The 22521-nt window shown below is 35.5% G+C and overlaps 1 protein-coding gene across 1 annotated transcript in view; it reads right to left on the bottom strand.

Annotated features, from left to right (window-relative positions):
- LOC120747561 (dynein axonemal heavy chain 5-like) overlaps positions 1–22521 on the bottom strand; it is a 149713-nt gene that overhangs the window by 115145 nt on the left and 12047 nt on the right. The window contains exons 11-30 of the mRNA XM_058420799.1: positions 22003–22101; positions 20408–20589; positions 18468–18587; positions 17544–17745; positions 16022–16117; positions 15136–15309; positions 14957–15046; positions 14349–14504; positions 13255–13394; positions 11451–11602; positions 9077–9284; positions 8332–8419; positions 8090–8213; positions 7812–7975; positions 6583–6675; positions 5217–5420; positions 3309–3389; positions 2821–3225; positions 2551–2669; positions 738–874 (exon numbers count right to left, since the gene is read on the bottom strand). Coding sequence (XP_058276782.1) covers positions 738–874; positions 2551–2669; positions 2821–3225; positions 3309–3389; positions 5217–5420; positions 6583–6675; positions 7812–7975; positions 8090–8213; positions 8332–8419; positions 9077–9284; positions 11451–11602; positions 13255–13394; positions 14349–14504; positions 14957–15046; positions 15136–15309; positions 16022–16117; positions 17544–17745; positions 18468–18587; positions 20408–20589; positions 22003–22101 — 3034 coding nt within the window. The remainder of the gene's footprint in view (positions 1–737; positions 875–2550; positions 2670–2820; positions 3226–3308; positions 3390–5216; positions 5421–6582; positions 6676–7811; positions 7976–8089; positions 8214–8331; positions 8420–9076; positions 9285–11450; positions 11603–13254; positions 13395–14348; positions 14505–14956; positions 15047–15135; positions 15310–16021; positions 16118–17543; positions 17746–18467; positions 18588–20407; positions 20590–22002; positions 22102–22521) is intronic.

The following is a 22521-nucleotide window of genomic DNA, read 5'->3' as shown; positions in this document are numbered from 1 at the left end:
AATTTTAGACAAGAACTAAAATATCCCCTAAGTCAATTTACACTATTTACTTAAGAAGCATAGTTTGGGGACGACAGGTGTGCTTTCAAATGAAATATATAGGATATATTAGACAACAAAAGTATTTAAAATGGACATCAATAACAGAAATGTTTTATTTACTTCCTCTCTTATCTTTTCGAATTCCTAGTAAAGTATATTTGGATTACTGCATATGTCCTCAGACAGGAAAATATACTCAATTTGGTATGCACAAATTAAAGTGCCTATCAGATATTCTGCTGTAGTTCACACCACAGTCTTCCAAAGGAACTGTGTCTGACTAGGAGACATAAGGACATTACAGATCAGTTGCACAGCCCAAGGGAATTCATTATGCAACTGGAGCAGGGACAATTTGAGTACTTTGGCAATATGTTTCCCAAATTTGTACGGGGCAGAATACTGGAAGGAGTTGTACTTAGCTCTGGACACAAAAAAAGCAAGAGAGCTAAGCATCTGAACCCTGAGACACACAGAGCAGTGAAGTATTCTTCCACCTGATGTTTATGGATGTGCACATCGAGAGCCAGTTTCACCCAGCTGCTTTTCATAGGAAAGACTATAATAATTTACCACAAGGAAATTTTCCACAAGGAAATTTTCTGCAATTTTTCTAAATTTCCATGCATTTAGCGGGAATCACAGGAAAAAATTAAGAGCCTAGAAACAGGTGTCCTTATCCCCTGAGAAACTACCTGTGATGGGAAGACCAAATAATTCTTCTCCACCAGAAAGAGAGAGATACTTCCTCCACAGTTCATCAAATTTGGCTTGAAAGATCTGTAATCTGTCACTTGCTTCATGGGGAGGAATATTGTCCTCGCTGGGGCCCCTGTAAAAACCAAAACAGATTCACTGAAATTGTCAACCATACAGGTTTCACAAAGGAGCACAATAGAACCCAAACCATACGTACTGAACATTATGTAATATTTTTAAATATTTTTTCTTTAAATTTTCACAAGACGCTAAAAGAGAAAATGCAGCACATATTCAGTGTACCAAGATTATGTATTCAATAGTCCCTGAAAGAAAGTCCAATTTCTTTTCTAATAAAAAAATTCATCTGTGTTACCAAACAGCTAAAGATCTGCAAATGTTTTATCTTTATTTCCTGTTGCTTCTATAAATCAAATTTTAATAATTATTTTCATTTATATTTTAAAAAGGGAAAGATAACTGATATATAAATCAGTGAAAACTGTGTAGTTGGCACTAGAACTATAATTAACTAGTCAGAACAATATGAGAAAACAATAGCATTTTCCCTAATGGTAATGCCCAATGAGCACATCTCAGCAGTAGGACTGGGTGCAGTTCCCAGATCTCACACCTGGGACCACTTCTAGGCCACATCGTAATATTTTGGGATGAGAACTCCGTCATCTTCTGCTGTGCCATGGTTATTTCTAGAAACAAATCCAGGCAGATGGGCAGAAAGCAGAGCAGGCTGTCTGTTTGGCAAGGGAAATGGGACCAGGAGACGAAAGCAGAAACACAGTCAGCAAAGGCAGCCAAGGCGGGATCCCACAGAACCTGAGCAGGGAGAGCAGGGCCCTCGGGGTGGTAATCAGGTTCCAGTGATAGTCCAGGTCTTCAGACAAGTCCACAATAATTACACAGGACCAAGGTCAAGCAGGGAGGGTGAGTCAGTAAATCAGGGTCTGGGGCAAGTCCAGGGAAGCTAACCAGGATGAGACCCAGTCCAGGGAGAACAAGGCTGCTCTGAGCTCAGCCTCAGAAGTGAGTCTGTGCCTTGGGACCCGTGCTCAGCTCAGCAGGGTCCATGGCCAGGCACAGGCACAGCTGTGGCACAGCTGGAGCTGCAGTCAGGGACCAAGCAGTGAAGCCCCAATTTAAAAGCACACCCCATAGGATGGAGTGTCAGCCTTGCTGAGGCCTCCCAGCAGGGCTGCATGGGAGTCCTCTGCCAGTAAAGGAGGAGGGAAGCCCTCAAAAGTTAGGTATTGTCCTAGAGACATAACAGATCACAGCAAGCCAAATCCTGTCTTTCTTTCCTCGTTGCTACTGTAGGAGTGTCCAATTCACCACAAATATCCCACAATTTACATCTTCAAAAATGATAAAGTTTAAAAGTAAGGCTGAGTAAGACAGTGAATTTAGATATACCTAGATCTGGTATCTCCAGTCACATCCAAGACACTGCTTTAATATTTACTGTTAAGTATCTTCCAAAGCACTTTGTTGAGTTAAGACTAACAAAAATTTAAAACTTAACATTTTGATCTGAAAATATGATTTATTTTTTCCCCAACCGATTAACCCTTATGGAACATCACTGACTCCAGCTCTGAAGTTATAGGAAGGAATCTTTGACAGTAACACTGTACGCCCACCATACATTAATCTGAAATTAAGCTTTTTTTCAGGTGTAATATATAAGGTGATATAGATATGTGCTGTGTTTACTGTCTAAAGCCCTTTAGATACATCATTTTCAAACAATCACGAATTGAGTATAATTTTATTGCAACACAGGTCACCTACTTCTCATCATATTCTTTACAAAATCCTGCAGTATCAATTTGGAATTGTTGAACACTTCTCAGTAAATCTCTTTTCATGTTTGGCTGTACCTTCAGCAGCAAGTCCTCAACTTCTCGTGCCTATATGCAGACAAAGAGAAAAAAAAAAAAAATAGGCACAAAAGAAAAAAGCAGGAAACAAAAAAATTAATTAGGTAAATAAGTTTGTTCTATCATTTCAACATTAAGAGAGCTGATAATAACGATTTGAAAAATAATACAACTACAATACCTGTGTGCTTAGGTTCTTCCAGGCATAGGCCAATCCATCACCTCTTTCTGTATTTTCATCTTGAAAGAGCAGATTGTATTTATGAAGCACAGAATAAGATTCTTCTATATGTCCAACTGTCGTGTCGATTTTAATCTCATTCTCTCGGATCTCCTTCAGTGCTTCCATTGCTTCCCGTACATCACCAAGGTCACAGATAGGTCTGCTTAACCTCTTGCTAACATTTTCAGTGAATGCATAAATTTCACCCACGTCTGTGGCAGACTTTTTATTTAAAGCTAATCCAAATGCTCTTTGTCTTGAGCGGCATTCCTGAATTAAAGCTATTTTCAATGACTCTGTTGCAACTTGCACTGATTGCAGAGCACAATGATTGGGCAGTTCTCTGATTTGCATTTCTAATTGCTAAGAAAAATACAAGTGTTCAGCATTTAATTTCACTAAAATTTACCTGAACAGCTCATTTTTATTAAAGATAAAATACTTACAGAAAAGTATCTGATTTGAGATTGGAATTCAGACATTGTTGGTTTAGTATCTATAAATTCCTTCACTTTTTCTTCTGGATCCTACTTAAAAGAAGTTTATTTTAATTACTATTTAGCACTGGTATTATAATAACCTACAGCATGCCCAGCTGCCTGATGTATTGTACAAACACAAAATGTTCCCCCTCTAAAAGAATTTAAAAGTCAAGCATTAATTAGTATAAGCACAAATTATTTTACTTGAACTGCCTTTCCTGACTCTTATTTTTTGCATAATACTCTTTAAAGAACTTGAAATCTGTAACTCAAAAACTGACACAGGTCAGGATATCTCTTATCCATCCAAATGTTACTACAAAATTTACAACGTAGCTGCTAAAATTTTGAGGGAAATATTTTCTTCCTAGTCTTCCTTCTGTGTGTAACCCCGCTAAAGCAGTTCACGTCCTCTAACAGGTTTTAAATGGGAGGAATTGCACTCGGTCATCATCACTGTTCCTGAAACAGCATCTTTAAACTGCAGTTTCTAGGTGCAGATGGCCTCCTGGCCATTTGAAATAAACAGTTTGGCAGGGAAGGAAGGATGTATGGTGAGAGAGGGCATGTTTAGCTTTTCGAAGATTGTTTATAGGCAATAGGGCACTGAGCATCCTTCCCTTTCATAAGGTAGGCCAGTCTCTGCAAAGGTGAGAAATCAGTGTCATCAGCTCAACAAATGTGCAAGATTACAAATGTTCAATTACAAATAGATGATCTTCACCTGTCTCAGCAACATTCCCCTGCAGTCTGCACTGTGATATCCCTGAGAATCTGTTTGCACCTCTCTGGCCAATAATGAGTTACCAGAGACAGTTCCCAATGATCCAACAGAGATTATAAAGCTGGGGGGAACAGCACCGACTCCTGAGGATTTTTAAGTTTAAGGAGCAGGTGAATTGACTATTTTAGAAGATTTTAGTAAAAAAAAAAACATCATTCTACTGCATCACCCGATCTAATGGTATCTTTCTGGGTGAAATGACATGCCACCAACATGTGCTTAGCTCAACCAAACTGAGCATTAAGCTTTGGAACTTCAGAAGCCATGAAGAGCTGAGAATATCCTCTCTCAGCCTGGACAGAAGAGCCAGCTGTGGGAACAAGGTCACTTAAAGGTTGATTTAGGAAGGGAAAGTTAAAAATAGTGAGCCGTTACAAAGATAAAATTAGTCCTGTTTTGATTGCTTGTTTCTTGGCCTGACTAAAGCACTTTTGATAGATAAAACCAGTAGTTGTCCATTCACAGAGCTGAATTTCACTACTCAGAATGTACACAAGGTTTTATTGCATAATGAATCTCCTGAAAAAACACTCCTCAGAGCTTTACCATTTATGTGACTGGACTGACTTCCTCATGAAGATAACTCCATCAGCCCAGATTCACCTTGGCTTTCGAATCCTCATTGCTGAAAGATTTTCTAGATATAGGAAATAATCTCTTCTGTTGTGAAGAAATAGAAAAGTATCTTTCAGGAGTGGTTGCTTGAGAAGAACTAGTCAGTTTAATATTCAGGAATAACTTTGCTGTTTGCAATTTCTAAGAGATTCAGCTCAACTATTCTTTTTTGTAACATATGCAGACAAGATGCTGTGAGCAAGATGTATAAGCATACGAAAACACAAGCTTGTTTATGCTCCAAATTTCTTTTGTGTTCTTCTGCTTCCTTTCTTAGATGCTTTAATTGGTAAAGATTTGGAAATTCTGGTCAACACAAGAGCAGACAGGGGAATTATGAGTGTATGGATTCTACCATGAAACCAATTCTTCCTACTGAGCACAGACTCCTTATACAAGAAGTAACTTTTTAAAAAAATGTATTTAGATTTTACAATACAGCAACATAATAGTATATTAAGCATGGAATTAACCTTGTTCCAGATGTCCGAAAATTCAGAAAAGGTCTTCAGAAGAACCGGTGCTTCAGTTTTAAGAGACAAAATAATTGTATTTAGTTGGATCACCACTTTGTTTACATCCTTATGTTCGATGATCTGCTTGTCTAAAGGTTTCAGTGCCACCATCCTGGTGATTTTGCTCTCATCACCTAACTCTAAAGCAACAGCTTGTTCAACCTGGTATAAATTAAATGAGAAAAAAAAAAATGTCCACTAATTTGTTTGGGATTTTTTTTTTTTTTTATTTTTAAATTACAGAATGTTCAACAAGGCTCAGATAATAAGTACTTCTAAAAACAGAAAGAAAGTGCAGAGAGGTGTCCACAGGGAGACTCCCTATTCTCAGCTTGGATTTTTACAGAGCTATCGTTCTAGTGTTAAAGCCAATTTTATAAAAAATTGTCATGTAGAACTCTGTATTAATCTTCTCTGAATTACATCAGTCAAATGTGCACATATACAAGTGCAACTGTGCTTTTTCTCCTCCTACATAGCTGCTAAGTTATTTCTGCCTTCTTTAGCGTAGAATTGCAATCTATACCCATTCTTGGCCATAGAAAGTCCTGAAAGCAGTGGGAGGGTTGGCTGCTTGGAAATAAGCTAACATTCTGCTTAATGAAACAGAGCTCAGTCCACTCTCTCCTAGGCTTTTTTTTTTTTTTCTTTTTTTTTTTTTTTAATTAATTATTATTTATTTGCAGGACTTGAATGTGTTTTTTTTCACTGAAATGAGATGATCTGTTTGACATGTCGTATCAACAAAAAAAGTATTTTTACAAGGACACTTTTCGGCACAGATCTACATACATCTATATATTTTGTATCCAGATGAGATAATGAAGGCCACACGATTACCAGTACTGTGCATTCTTGTCCTTCAACAGTTTCTATCTAAACCTCAGACCTTCCCAAGGCTTTAGTGCTAATTTTGATGCCAGTTAAAATATTTGTACTGGATGAACTGTAGTGTTATAGGTGCCTTATGAAGGCTTGCATTTTAACTTAAGAGTTTTTACCTGGGAAGAGTGATAATAATTTATATTCAGCTGCCAGTACTTATAGATAATGTTGGTTCACCACTATCATCATCATACTTTAACAGCGTATTTAAAAGATTTTTTAAAGCAACTTTTGACTTTAGTGTTAGAAACTACCAAACATAAGTTTTGTTAACTATTACTCTTATGTTTTATTACTCGGCATAGAGATTAAAAACTAAGCTTTCACTTAACAGGAAGATCTACCGGGTAACAAGTCAAAGTATTGGTGCAGAATATAATCTTAAGAAATGTTAACTAAAATAGCAATTTTGTTTAAATAATCAAAATAAAATACTCACCTGCTGCTGTTTGTGATGTAAGTAAGCAAATTTCCACAGGGGAATATCTTTGGCTACTGATAGTATGATATTTACTGCCTTGTTTACAGCACTCTGAAAAAAGCAAAACATTCACCTTAAACTCACAGAGATATTATGTGTGGGGGGATGATCATCCAAACAATACCAAAGATGAAAAATTATACCTCTGTCTTTAAAGGAAATACTCTAAAAAGCATGACACAGGATGATCCAAAACCACATTTTGTAAGGGGAAAGAGTACTCCATAAAGTTTTATCTCAGCCCTTCCAAGTTTATGGGGTTTCCAAACAAGAACATAAGAGACATTTATGAACAGTAATCATGAATCACTGGGGATTATAACATAGTTACAGTACTGTTTCCTTTTAAACTGCTATAAATATTGTTATGTGTTATTAATAATAGTTTTCATGTTCACACCAGAATGTTTAAATATATTTGTCTGAAATTTTTGATGGTATAGTCTATAAGCTACACAGGCAGCTACAAAAATTATCAGATGGCTTCTTCTAGATATGGTATTTTAAAATCACACTTTGTGGCCTGATTTTTTTTACTGGCAACACCATGAAGGCTGCACATGAAATTTGAGAAATAATTCAGCTACTGATTTTAACAGTTGCCATGCTAAATGAAAAGTACAGAAATCAACATCAAAACCAACTAATATTCTGTGAATAATTTCAGACATCATAGGATATTTCAAATATATGTGTAAGAATTTTGCTGAATTAATGTAAGCTTAAAATAGTGTTAAAATTTTTTTACCATTTAGGGCTTCAGGCTGGTAATATTTTTCTTTATATTTCACTACTGCTGAATGCTGATTTATGACTGACACTTTAAACTGATTTTATATTCTGAAAGAGTTTAAAGAGACTAGAAAGTCAATCAGGCTGTATTGATGGCATTCATTTTTACTTTTTTCACTCATTTTGAAATGTTTGCCTCTAAGTAGAGGCAATTTGTGAATTACTGAATTACCGAGCTTTGAGAAAAACAGTTCCTTCCTCCTTTTTGTAAGAAATCTGATCCATGGTTTCGTGCCCTGAGCACCCAGTGTCATTATAAACTCAAGTGACTTTTTACCTTTTCTTCCTCTTCCTTTTAGTTCTCAAATAAAATTAAACTTGCACATATAAATTTAAAACAATGCATTTATAAATGTTTTATTGTAAATGACTGAGATGTACAACTGTTTTGTTACCTGAATATCTTCAAGACTTGGTTTCAAGACAATATTTGGAATAGCCAGTTGAATTTCAGCTTTGAACAAAGGAATCCTGTGTGCCTGTACATACTTAGTTGTCTGATACCTGGAGTCAATAACATGCAGGCGATGTCTTAAGGACTCTAAAGAAATCTTCGTGCCTAAATAAATGTAACATTTAAGTGAGATTTTTTTTTTTCCACAATGAGCTTGGGAGGGAAAATCAAAGTTTTATTTTAAAAATTAAACATATATTAAAAAAAAAACAGTCTCACATCTGATTAAAGAGTCAGTATTCCTCTGACAAAGCTGTCCCATCAGGTTATAGTAGCTACAGGACAGACATTCTTGGCAACGTGTTTTCTGTTTCATGTCAAGATGTGCACAGGCAAAGGAATCCTGGACAATGAAAGGGAAATTCTTGGGTAAATAATCAGACTATCCAGCTTATAAATGAAATATCAAGTATCTGACTAGGCTGTAAAAGGCTATTTATTTTACATTGTAGAGGTCTTACCTCCAGAGCTCTTCCAGCATCTGCTTTCAGACTGTGCTGAAGAACATCTATAAGTTCATACACAGAGCATTCCACTTGCTGGCTCTGCCTACAGAAACAAGCTTACAGTCACCCATGGGGAATCAAACATAAGGAATACCCTTTCTTATTTCCCAGGCGCACATCCCCTGTTCCACTTAATTTATGTGCAGGGAAATGCCCTTTCAATGTATTTCATTTTCTTCATATTCCTTTGGCATGCAGAGATTTTAAAACACACTAACAAGAAACCCATTTGTCAGATCCCATTATATCTGATTCACCTGGACTTCATAATATTGTTTTTAAAGATTTTTCCAGCTATAGCTAATAAAACAGGTTTATTGTGATGAGACAGTAAGATAATCTGTGAAATCCGAAAGAATAAAATCAAGAAGTATTAAGAAACAAGAAATTAACATGTGGATGAGATTTCAAGTCCTATCCATCTTCATTCTTCTTGCTACTCATTAGAATGCTATAAGAAAAAAAGGTAAGAAATACTAAATAAATGCTAAATGCCAAATACTATGCTATTTCACAACTGCTGTGTTCAAGATACTTTGGAGTTTCTCCCCTATACCCTAAGATGTATCTATCACTTTGCTCTACACTACTACTTTGTTACAATAGCATTCTAAAAGTAAAGACTCTATATGTACAAAAGTAGTAAGTAAATAAACCATCCCCAAAATGACCTTCAAGTCTGTGAAATTAGGAAACCTACTGAGACAGTTTGGAAGCAGTAGATATAGCGAGCTTTCCTATTTGTTCCAAGAAAGAAGCCACATCTATAGGTTCATCTTCTGGCAAAACTATCAGAGCAGTGTTTGACATGTCCTTCAGAATTCTTTCAATTCTGCATTCCAGGGTATCAGACGCTGCTTTGAGTACATAGTCCAACTCCCTCAGGGTACTGTAAACATTCTCAATAACTAAACAAGGATAACAAAATGAAACAAATCAATGCAAAACACAGACCTCTTAAGCCTCATCTCCCCTTCCTCCCACCCACCCCTGCCTCCCCCCAGCTTTCATAATAAAATGAAGATTTAATGGCAATAAAATCTGAAATGAAGGCCTGAAACATGATGGACTTGCTGTCCATCTTTCAATCTTTAGATTAAACCATTTTATAATAAACTGAACAATATTCTTCAAAATATCTCTTCTTTTTGGCAATAACATTGTAATGAAAAAGATCAACAAAACAGATAAGAAAACAGAAAGGATACAAGTGCCCCAAAATTATTTTGGTCTTCCTACATGCACAGCAAAATGCAATACTTTACCATTGTAATCAACTTACAAATTAAATGGCTAAAATTTCCCCAGCCAAGACTACAGCCTTGTTCAGCCATTAGATTTATTCTTTCATATGCATGTCCTAATTTATTTTGGAAACAGATAAACATTGCTTTAACAAATGTGTTTATTAAATTAAGGGTAAGATCGACCGTTTCTGCTGTTTCTGCATAGATTGGAAAAATTCTTCCACTTTCATACTTCCATTGATAAATAGAAAGAAATACAGCGTCTGACATCCTCTGTCACCATTATTACCATAAAGTTTTATATATATAAATATATATTTATATGTATTGAAATATGTATATTTCTGCTGTATGTAGAAAGAAATCACTAATATATCTAAGGCACAACAGTGTGACAGGGCTGTCCAAGTGCTGATGTTTTAGGCAGGAAATGTCATTTATTGCTACTAGGAAGTTAATGATGGAACTTGTCTCTTTTATTGTCTAAAACAGAAAAGCAATCCAACAAATTCCTTAGATTTTTATTTTTAATATATAAACTTGGTAGTCCTAAATCTATTTTTCTGCCGTGCCTCCTGAGTTTTAGTCTACAAGGCAACTATGGACCCCCATATTTCTAGATGGAGTTCCCTTAGATGGAAAAAAACCACATAAGATGTTAGGCTTGAGTTCAGCACATTGCTGGCAGGTAAGAGCTATTTTGTGTACACCAGACCAGTGGCTAATTTGTCCATCAAAGAGACACAGTGCCCACATTCAAGAGAAGAATTCCCTTCTACGTGTAACTGCATTTCAGCTGCAGAGGCAGGAAACAGCCCAGATACCTGCATTCCATCTAAATTGCTGAAAAGGGACAATTTCCACCAGAACCAACGGGGATACAAAGGATCATTAGAACCTGAATTATACCTATTCCGATATTTAACACAGTGCAGACAGTACCTAAATGAATAAATAAATAAATACTATTGTAAAGACCTTCCTTATCCTGTGTTACTTAAAAATGCAAATTAAATACAAAAAATCATTTTAGACCTATAAAACAAATATTAAAAAAATCCCACTTGCCATTTGGTTCTTGTGCTCTGGCCAAGCAAAGGTCAAGTAAAACTGAAAGGTGACCAGCTCTGCCTTAAGCACTGGTCAGAGCCCTGTGCACCCGTGCCACAAGGCAGAGTCATAAATAAATAACTGCGCAAAACTGCCACATTTCACTTTCAGATTTAGACTGTACCTGTTCCTGTTTATATTGCTTCTTTTCCTTTTGAAGAAGAAAAGGGAAAGCCTAACATCAATCAACCTCAACTGAAAAACTAATTTACAAGCATGAGTTATTTTTTTCTCACGAAACTGCAACATCAAAGTCTTGGTAATGGTTTTATATATGCCCATTCCAATGACATTTTACAACAGTTAATCAATTTTATGCTGTATTTGATAGGTTTAAGGTTGTGTCTTACTGGTTGTGTGGGAAACTCAATGCCTAATAAAAAAGGTTTTCTTGGAAAAAAAATTAGGATTTGGGCAGAAATCTCCAGCCTTGATTTCACATGTCACTTTTAGGATGTTCAGCATAAGTTACAAAGATTTTCAGTTTTGTTTTTTTAATAGAAAAGATATTATTAAAACCCCCATAGCCATTCTCTTCTCTCACATTCTTGTAGCAGTTGGGCTAAAATTATCCACCTAAAATGAAGAGGTGGATAATTTTTCCAATTATCACAAAATATTTTTTCCAATTATCCAAAAAACACGTTTTTCACAGAGAAGCACAAATAAATGCAGGCACCTAACAGTATGAATGGCTCACCATTTATTTTTACCTACATTTATTGATGCTCAGAGAAGTCCATGACAGCTGCATCAGGCCCGGGGTAAGAGCATCTTCAATTTGTCCAATCAATGGCTTCATCAGCGGTTTCAGCACAACAGGGATCCTGTTCAGATGTTCCTTGTAACTGATCAACAGGTTCTGGAGTCTGAAAGACATGATCATGCTTATAATGTGTTTAATTCAGATATTTGAAACACACAGAATTTTGGACACATTTTCTGTTAATAAGGTTTGCATGTTCTGATCCCATCTTAAAGGTAAGAACCCTTCCCAGCTCTCCCTAACTCCAGCCAGGCCTCTTTGTCCTTACCAACAGAACCAGACTGAAAAAATAAGTACCTCCAGCAAAGTGATTGTGATCAATTGACAGAATTTTTCTCCGAAGAAAAATTAGTTACAATTTACAAAAAATAGAAACAGGAAATTGAAAACATGGCATTTTTCTTTCCATCTTCCCACCTCACAAGACATGGCATGAAGTTACACTGCTTATAAGAAAAGCTACACACAAACCACTGAGAACCCTGAATCCCAAAGAAAAACAGTCCAAATTCGGAAACAATGTTTACCAATATAGCTCCATAAAATGGAGCTGCACAAAGAAACTGCATAAACAAGAATTAGAAGCAAATATAATTCAAAGATCAGATACATAATGGGTTCCTTACAAGAACTACTGCAAAACCAGGAATAGCTGTGTTCCGCACCAGATTAAAATCATGACTTTAGACATCATTGTTACAAACCATATACTGAGATAAGTCATTCACAATATACCCAGAACTGTTTTTTAAATGTTGTTAATAAAAAAATCTACACTCCCTTAATACTTCTTCTTTGCTTGGGGAGTCAATATGAAGGGGCTTTTTTAGAGTAGAAGGTAAGTTTGGCCTTCTTTTTTTAATGCAAGCAGTTTCTGTACCTTTTTTCCTATTGGATGGCAAAATTTGGGGCTGTGGATTTTTGGAGGTCTGTAGCACACAGGGTTTGCCTTGCACATCAAAAATCTATGGTTAGTTGCTGTTAAACACTCCACAGAAAATCAATGAAAAATGTTGCATTGTAAAACTGAAACACCGAAAATTTCAACAACAGAAAAAGAGAGGAAGGGTTGAGATTTATGAAACTATTTAAATTTCATCCTTTTTTGTCCAATTCTGATTAAGAAATGAAGAACATTCCTCACAAAGCATTGCTTTTCTAAGACTGAACATCCTTGTTTGGAGAGTTATAGAATTAACAACCAGCATCCCCGAGAATGAACGAACTCTTGCAGCAGAGATTTGGACTGTTACAAGAAACGGAAAGAAATTATATTAAATCAACAAAAGTGAACTTAGATATTCTATATGAGAGATCAAGTTAGTACTTAGGAAATGTATTCCCTTTACACATGTTTGGGTTGTGCAGTAATCAAGTGGTAAATTCCAGCTTATTTTTCTAACAGGAAAAAAAAAATCTTGTGATGCTAAGTGTAATATATTGGGGTGTAATTGCTATATTAGAGTGCGCAGATGCACTGCAACAATAACAATAGCAGCACCTAGGAGCTCCACTTAGAGAGCAGCTGTTGATGTAACAAAACAAAACCATGTAGGCTTTTCCAAGCAATGAGATATGTGTGCAAATAGGAACAACTGCATGTTAATATGGAAATACAGGGGAAAGCAATTAAAATCCAATTAAACTCCATCAAAGAGAAAAATTATAATAAATCAAAAGCAATATATGCAACAGACTCAAAGGTAGGGATTCTCACTTGCAGATGAGAAACAAATTCAAAAAGTGTTCACTCACTCCCTCCGATGTCTTTTAATATGTTCTTCATCTGCGCACAAGCCAAAGACAACATCTGGAACTTCAAAATGCATTTTTCTCAGGTATTTTGTCTCATAAAGTACTTCCAGGACCATCGGGTCTAAGTTTACAAATAATTCCTTCATGTAGCAGAGAAAAAAAGAAATAGAAAATAAGACACTACTTCAGTATTTACATGAAGTTTGATATAACTGGATCATACAAAGAGATGTAGATGACTGGAGAGGATTTTTAAAATATTTACCCATGTTTCTTCCTCAACCTCCTCTAGAAGTATATGCGTTTCCCAAAGTATTAATCAACCAGTATCTTACACCGATTTCAATTTCTTATGACTCCTTCACTGTACCCTAACCACTCGGCTCCCATGACTTCCCAAGTTAAATTCTAGTTCTGCAACTACATTCTCTGGAAGTTAATTTGCATTTTCATCACAGGTTCTCCATCAGTAACTTGGGAGAAATACTGTGAAGGCTAATCTCTACACCTTTGGGAGCAGTAAATGTTTTTAAGATGTTACATAAATTTGAAAACTATATTTGAGTTGTCCATTATGAAATCATTAGCACAAAAAAAGTCACATTTTAACCATAATTTCTCTGCGCTACTGCAGAAAAAAAAAAAAATCTGTGACGCAAGAATAGTAACATTTTCTGCCTCAGCAATATTGAAAGAAGTTAATGAATTATTGCAATATATTCAACAGTTATATTGATCACTGCAGAAAAGACCATGACATAAAAAAAATTCCTTCCTTGACTAAAATTTTGGTTAACATAGAAAATAAACAAGGAAACAATATCTAAAGAATGTGGATAAGTCAGTAGTAGATATGTATTTGCTGGATACTGCTTCTTTTATACCCTGAATAAGACAGAAGCTTTATGAAGATGAAACATTATGAGACGTATCATAAATATAGGAAAAAATATTTCCACTCAAGTAGCTCATTTTTTTAACCCTATTTAGGTTAAGGTTACTTCAATGCTTTCTTGTCTACCCTGATATGATTAAAGTAGCATGTGTAATACTAAAACCATATAACAGTAATACAAAGAATAAAATATATTTACCTTAGTTTCTGGGTGCTGGACAAGTAAGGGAGCACACAGAGCATTCCTAGCCTGATCAGCAAACCTGCACCAGGCCCTATAATAAATAAGCTCAAATTCCAAAAGAACTGCAGCCATTTTATTGTAGTTCTTGATAACTTTTTTCATTTCCATTGTCTGCAATTTAGGGGGGGGAAAAAAAGAAAAATAACCACTTAAACAATTCAATGAGTCTAACACAGTAGAAAAGTCCTCCACTAGGCCTCTCTACCATAGGAAAACAAAAGAAACAGAAATCTCTAAATTATGGTGTTTTAGAGACAAGATAAGACTCAGAAACACAGTAATATATTTAGGAATTCAATTATTAAGTAGTATTCAATTGCTCTAAGCAACATAATCCTTTCCCTGCTTTTTCCTCCCAATCTTGTTCATAGAACAAAATCTATATTATGACATATACAAGGCACTAATGGCCCACTGAGAAAGGTATACAAATGGTCCCACTGTTGGATGAGCTCAGATACAAGCTGCTAGAATAGTGAGTGTAGAAGTATACGAGTAAATCGTCTGTCTGTTAACAACATCCTTGACAGCTTAGGATAAATCCTCCTCTCCTAATTTCCAACCTTCAGAAGTGTGGTTTTCTTTTTAAAGAACATCATTGGATGGTCAATTTTTCTGAATAACTGCTGAGCCCACATAATCTTCCCTGTTACCTAAAACACAGAAGACATGAGGTTATATATTCATTAACTTAAAAACAGTCAGGAAATAAAATAATTTTTCTCATTTATTTCATTCTTACTGGTGGTATATTACGTGGTATAGGTGGATTTTCTTTTTCCTTCTGATAGAGTTTTTGAATAAATTCTAAGTCTTGGCTGTACTGTTGAAGAACAATGGTATACTTCTCATTTAGGTCAATATTGTTTTCTCCTATTTGTTCAAGCTTCATCAGGAATCCCAGCATCTGTTCAGTCTAAAAAGGAAAATGGAGCATTTACTTCAGAAAATAACAGTTCAGAAAGTTATTGTCCATAAAATATTTTATTAATTTAAAACACGTGTAAATTTTTAAGTAGTTTTCTAAAAAATAGAGAAAAATCCATCCAGACAAGTTTGTGAAGATTATTTCTATATTTTGCCCCACAAAGGACATACTTTCCACTGTATAAACCAAGAAAGTGTTATCACTACAATTTGTGTTTTTTCTGACTCTCAAATCCTTACTCCTTTTCTTCAGCAAACAGTTGTGGTAGAACAACTACACCTTTACTCACATTTCAATAACATCTCATATCTGATCAGGGCCTGAGCCAATGAACACTGACATTAAGGAAGCAGACAGCAGACATGATTTCATTATTCCTGCCAGTGAAACAGGAATAACTTAGAAATGCAACAGGAAACACCAGGATGAAGAAAGAAAACAGACTTCAAAATACAGAGCTATAAAATTGGTGTGGAAAGATGGAACATAGACTTGGCACCAAGTTAGGATGAACATTCCATTACAGCACTTCTGCAAGCACCTTTTAGAACATTCTAATAGGTTTGATGTCCTGATTATCCCAGGCAGCCGCCAGCACAGTACAGAATACTGGCAGGAATGAAGGAGTTTAGTAGGAGCTATGGGTACTCAGCCCTTCTGAGCACCAGAAGCAGGGGTTTGCATTTGTAACCTCACTTACAGTTATGGTCTTCTCAAACCAGGAGTCCACAAATTCCTGTATAGATTCATACAATGCTGCAATTTGGTTCTTAAATTCAAGGTAATCTTTTTCAAACTAGAATAAAAGCAAAAGAAAAAAATCATCTATAATGCCGCTTCATTTTATTTAAAAAAGAATCCTTTCTGTGCAACTTTCTGGGAACCTTTTATCTACCCGGTGCGTGTGTTCAGCACTGCATTAAAAAGAGTAGGAGCACCACCAGCAGCAAAGGCATTTACACTCCAAGCAAAGCAAACAAAACATAAACAGTGCTAGGTTAAATGGTTAAAGCCTCATCTTCATGAACACAAAGGAGCACAGGGGAACACAGACAGGGTGAGGAAAACTCATAACCTCATCAGAGAGAACAAAGCACACTTAGCAGCTACCTGCAGCCCTGCCACAGGAGAGTGCTCAGCTCACTGTCCAGGTATGAAACCTACCGAAGGCAAGCAAACTGGCAGGCTCTCTAGAGCACCTTGCAGACTAATGAAGGTTATTACCAAATTTGGCAGCTCCTACAAGTAATTTGGGTATTTATCTGTAACAGGTTTTTTTAAAGAGTCCAAAATATTGACAAAAGGAGTTCAGTGTAAACTTCTCTCAAAGAGAGCACTGCACAAGCTTGGGAGGACAGTACATAATAAATATTGCTCCAAACATTTAGGTGGAGAGAAGTCATGCCATTTTTAACCCCTACAAATTCCAGTGAATAGCAAATATCCTCTTTCAGAAAGGACCCAAGCAGCAAGTATTAGAGAAACATACAGGAAAAATTAGAGAAAAACAAGCCAACAAAGTCAGAAGAAAGCCAAAAGTACTCCCCAGTTAAATGTTTAAAGGAAAGTGAATAAGAGTGGCAAGCTTTCGTTCAGGAAGGCAAGAGAGCAAGTCAACCCTTCTAGAACTTCTGTTTTAAGCCACTAACTCTGCAAAACAAGCAGGCTATAGCTCAAAAAAAGCAGCTCATTTCCAGCACGGACAGGATTAAAACATGAGACTGGGGCATTTGAAAAGCCACTTTAATTTTTATCATTCTGTTCAGCACGGGGAGTGATATCATTCTCCTCTCCCTCTAAAATGTGCAATTGTGTGCCTTTACTAACTTTGCTATATTACTGCCATTACTATTAGTTTTAATAATACTGAGTAACACTTATAAGTAGACAAACAGTATTTGGTGTGTTAACATACCTAAATTAGTTTTAACTCTGCAATGCAAAATATATGCATCTCAAAACAATCAGGCTTAGGAAAATTAATTTGTAGCATTACCTATCCCACAAAACCTGGTTTACAAGCAGTTAACAAAAACATTTGAAGTAAAAAACAAATTTACCCTAACACTTTCAAATTGTATTAAAAGATATGAGAGTATTGGTATCATTGTTACTGCAAAATAATATATGTGTTTTTATAATATTCAACATTCTTTGCATAACTCCTGTGAAAAGCATGCAATTAACAGAGTGATTGTCATACAAGAGCTGAATGTAAGTACCTCTTTTTTCCTATGGTCCAGAACATCATACTGTTTGGATTTTGTATTTGTAGCAATGCTCTGGTATTGAGCAGTGATCTTGTCAATGCCTTCTATTTTTATATGCTGGAGCTCTAAAAGGCATTCCATAGTATTGCTCATATCTGAAATTTTCTCCAGACGTTTACAAAAGGTCTCAAATTTTCCAAATATGTAGTTTTCACTAACAACAATAACAACAACAACAACAACAAGGGATTTCTATGAAAATTTCTTTGCAACAGATTTTTATTTAACCCAAATATAGTCTACCAGAGCTGCTATCAAGTTTCATAGGAAAAAAAACCAAAACCAACAACAACAATAACAACAATAAAAATCAAATCATAATGTAATGATTCCATATCAACAAAAAAAAAAATTAAACTCACTTAGATAAACCAGAAAATGCTTAATTCTTACATATGTCAATTAAAAGCCTTTACCACATTTCAAACAAAACATTTCCAGGAGAGGAAAATGTGAATGCACGATACCAAGAAATGCCCCATGATTTAAGTTCCAATACAGGTAAAACAGTCCTTGGCATTTTGATAGAGAACCCAGCTCAAAGGTGACTGAATTCCTTGAGAGTGTTTTCACTTATATTCATGATTCAATTATTTTAGGATTTCATACAATACATATATTTCTGTATTCAATTAATGAATGCATAAATTCCCCTGAAGTCCCATTGGACATGTGCTGAATCAGCAAGTGACTGGCAAAAACCTGGTTTATTCCTGAATAAAAATAAAAGTCCACTCTGCAAGATCATCTTCTGAATATAAAAAGTACTTTATTTTAATTGCATATTTAGCTTTCCTGTTAGCCAGCAGATAAAATTACATCTCATTTATAAATTGTAATCATCAATATGATTCAATATTGGAGTGAATTATTTACCTTATATCCAACTGCCTGTTACTTGGATTTTCCTTTAGCTCCTCCCTAATTTTCTGAAAGGATGCTTTGTACTTTTCTTTGAGGAAAATGCATTGTTGTATCCTCTTTAGCAATTCTTGCCTGAGGAAGAAAATACAGAAGACAGAGAATGATCCTAAGGTCTTCAAAAGAGTAGAAATAAAAATAAAATAATTTAGTCAAATATGCAACTTTGCAAAATAAGAACACAAAATTATACACTACATGAAAAACACTCAAAACGTGATGTTTTTGAATCAAAAGGTTTTGACTTGAAACTGTTATCTAGATCAGATTTTTTTTATCTTGGGTTTTGTTGTCATCAATCCAAAACTTGCATGGCATAGTCCACAAAGGATGTATACCAAGTTAATGCTGGCTACCAAATGCTTGCAGTTTGGCCAGTTCTCATCTTTCATACTGAATATTGCTGAGAGGTTTTCTCTTGTTTGTTTCTTTGGGTTTTTTTCTAAGCAGGCAAGACTAGAGAAGTGTTTTTCCACACTAAAATAAGGATGTCTCTTTAAGAAGATACACCAGGAAGAATTTAGTTCCTAAGGCCACAGATAGTCACATCGCACACACAGCTGTTCAATAACCCTGAGGTACCATGTGAGATACATAGATGAGGCATGGAAACAAGCCATTAGCCATTTGCCCCGAGCTGTTCCTCCACCTTGGCTTTGGCTTTGTCATCTTCCAAAAGATGACTGAGAATTAAAATGATTGTCAAATTTATAGGCTGGAACCATCAGCTGGGACAAACTTTTGCAAGGGTAACAGATTAAGTAAATGACAAGAATGTCTCAGAAATAAACTCAGCTAGAATAAACAAAAAAACCCCACCCTGTATTCTACTTTTATTTACATTAATTCTTTCGAATAAACATAACCAGTACTTAATTGACTACAGGTAATTTCTGAAAAAAAAAAAAAAATCCTTTATCTACACCAAAATCTAGAAAGAATCAAAATTGCTAGATTTACTTTTATGTCTTCCAGCTTGTTACCTCAGTGTTATTTTGAATTAGCTGGAGTTTAAGCAGAGGCATCCTGACTATCTGCTTTGATGAAGCTTGTAACACTTTTTCGTTTTCATGTCAATATCCTTAATCTTACTTCAGTTAGACTAGTCCAAGAGATTACTCCAATTATTAATTTTCTAGTTGACAACTTTAAATGTCATGTTCATCTTAACTTTTCTCTGTGGTTCTCCCCTTCTTTTTTTAGATGAAAATAATTGATCTACTCTTATAGTAGGTCTTCCTATGTTACCTTCATTTGTCATCCTTCAAATACACTTGTTCTGCCAGTGACATCAGCATTCACTGCTCAATGAGTGAGTTTCATGCAAACACTTCTGTGCTTCCATTTATGCTGAGTGGACAAGTAGCTGTGGACATTTATGCACTTGGACAAGCAGCTGTAGAGCAGCTAACTCATCTCTTCCCTGAAATGCCCCACAATACAACTGAGTTGTGATTTTGGTCCTGCTATAGATTGTTCCCTTTCACAAACTGACTTTCATGTCCAGTAACAGCAAAATATAAATCTTGGATGGAACTTTGCCAGTCGGTCCTTGGACCTTTTTTGTGAAGTATTTCAGTTCCTAGTTCCAATTTCTTAAGTCCAATTTTCTTTCTAAAAAAATCCATGTGAACAATGTATCAAGTGTGGTATACTAGTATATATTACCCAGTTTCCAATAACAGGTTTTTTCAAAACACATAGTAAATTCGTTTTTGCAGAGTACTTAATTCTACACAGAATTAGTAGTTAACAGCTTAAAATTAATATAGGAATCAGTGACTAGTAGGAGGACAAAGGGTACTTAAATTTATCTATTGATAATCTTGATGATTAATCTGTAATTTTACTTCTAATGTCAACAACAGAAGATGAAATTATTAAAATTCTATCACCTGTCCAGGTCCCAGATTTTTGAAACACCTTCACATAGATAGGTCTTGCATGTGTTAATCATTTGATTGGTGATTTTAAGAAACAGGGATGTCATGTGCTCTGATGTGTTGTAGTATGGTGATGTACAGTAGATCACACAGACAGTGTTTATTAAACTGGGAACGTGTTCCATCACTGTTACCTAAAACAGCAAAAAAAAAAAAAAAAAAAAAAAAAAAAAAAAAAAAAAAAAAAAAGGAAAGACAGAAATCTGAATCTCCTGAAATTTAACACAGTGAAACGTGTGACAGCTCTGGGAATATGTTTATCAGTGGACAAACATCTTTTTGTGGTTTTGTCATTATGAACTGGACCATCCAATTCACTTGCAGGGACCTATCACACCTTGACCAAGACAAAAAAGCATGGGAAAAGGGCAATGAATAAATGAATAGGTCTTTCACAGATTGGGATTTTCCACAGGAGAACCAGATGCTCTACTCTGCTTGGCCATGGCCTCCAGTATAAGAATGTGATGTAATCAGTATAAGGTGCTCTGTTTGCAGAGGAACATACTACCTGAGGAAAAGTGGTTATACATTGCTGGAGAAAAATTGGATTTCTGTAGGAAGGATAACAAGAAAGTTTGGCCTTTGCTCATTTTACCTAGATCTCTACAGAAGATAAATCCAGAAGGGGAAGGCAAGGCAACAATAATCTCACATCTACGGGACACTGAACTATAGAGTTTTCTGTCCCACAGAAATATTTCAGAGAAATGTATGCAATCCAGACACACTGAGAACCCAGAACAAGAGACTGGTCTAGAAAAGGATAAAAAAAGTATGGCATCTAAAAGTCAAGTTCAATATGGCAGAACAGTGAATATTTGCAAAAGAAATGCAGTGTAAAATAGCAGAATGGACCAAAAAGAGATCAAGATTTGAAAATATTTTTTAGAAAAATTGTTACCAGCTGGATTATATGTAAATGTTCTGAACTATGCAAGTTTAGACAATTTTGTCTAGCATCTGTATGGTTAAAATTCATGTTCTCACTTAAAAAAATGAACTCTGAGACCCACATGGTTATGCAAATAAGTTTTATCAACCACGATGACAGTGCTACCTACAAGACAAGCAGCTTTAACCTGTAAAATAAGTGGAAGCTGACCAATTTCAGCTCAATCCAAGGTTTAAGATCATTTTATGACTTTTGCAATAAAACACTTACAAGTCATTCCTAACTAATCTAATTTCGTACGAAGTAATTCCTTACTAACTAATCCTAAAGCATGCAGACAGAAGAACTGCCATATGTGAGACCCGAGCTCACAAAGGCAATTCAGCTCATAACTGGGTTAAGAAAAACACAACGTGATGTTTAGTTTTTTAATACCCTTCAATTATCTTCTGAAATGATAACTACTGGAAAAAAAAAAAAGGTTAATTCCAAATCAGGGGCCTCAGTTTACTAATGTCTAAAGAGTTAAGCTGCCCACTAATAAATAAGTAAAAGAGTTAAATATTAGAAGGAAAAATAGCTTTTTTTTACAGGAAAAAATGTCCTTCCTTTCTTTTCTGAATTTCACATTAAGTGCCTTTACAGTACTTACAGGTGAAGCACTGGCAAGTGGACCAAAAAATTTATCCAATGTATATAAATATCTCACATTGTCTTTAGCTTCATTTGCAGCAATTGTTATACTACCATCCTGAAGGGATGAGAAAAAAAGAAAGGAATAGAATTATTACTGTGAACATTTTCTGGACAGGTTCTTTCTCTTTTATAGCACACAAGGCTATGATTAAATCTTGCAAACAAATCTTTCCCACAGAAATACTTTCAAATGTGTTATTTATTTTTCATATAAGTAATAATTGCTTTTACATGCAAAAATTGGTAAGATCTTCCAAGGTCAGCAACATTTTGGATGTGGTTTAAAGGAAGCCCTTACTTAGACCTCCAAAGCTTTTCCTTCTCATGGATCTAACCTAGATTTTACAATGGTTTCAGCACAGGACCAATTCTACAGAACTTAGACAAGATCCCTGAAATGTTACCAGGGTGCTTCCCGACATTGTTTAATAAACTCTTATTAGGGACAATGAGCTCACAATTAATGCCTGTACAT

Source organism: Hirundo rustica, chromosome 1 (assembly GCF_015227805.2).
Source record: "Hirundo rustica isolate bHirRus1 chromosome 1, bHirRus1.pri.v3, whole genome shotgun sequence".
NCBI classification, from domain to species: Eukaryota; Metazoa; Chordata; class Aves; order Passeriformes; family Hirundinidae; genus Hirundo; species Hirundo rustica.
The sequence above is the reverse complement of the archived record's forward strand: the minus strand, read 5'-3'. Positions and strand labels throughout refer to the sequence as shown.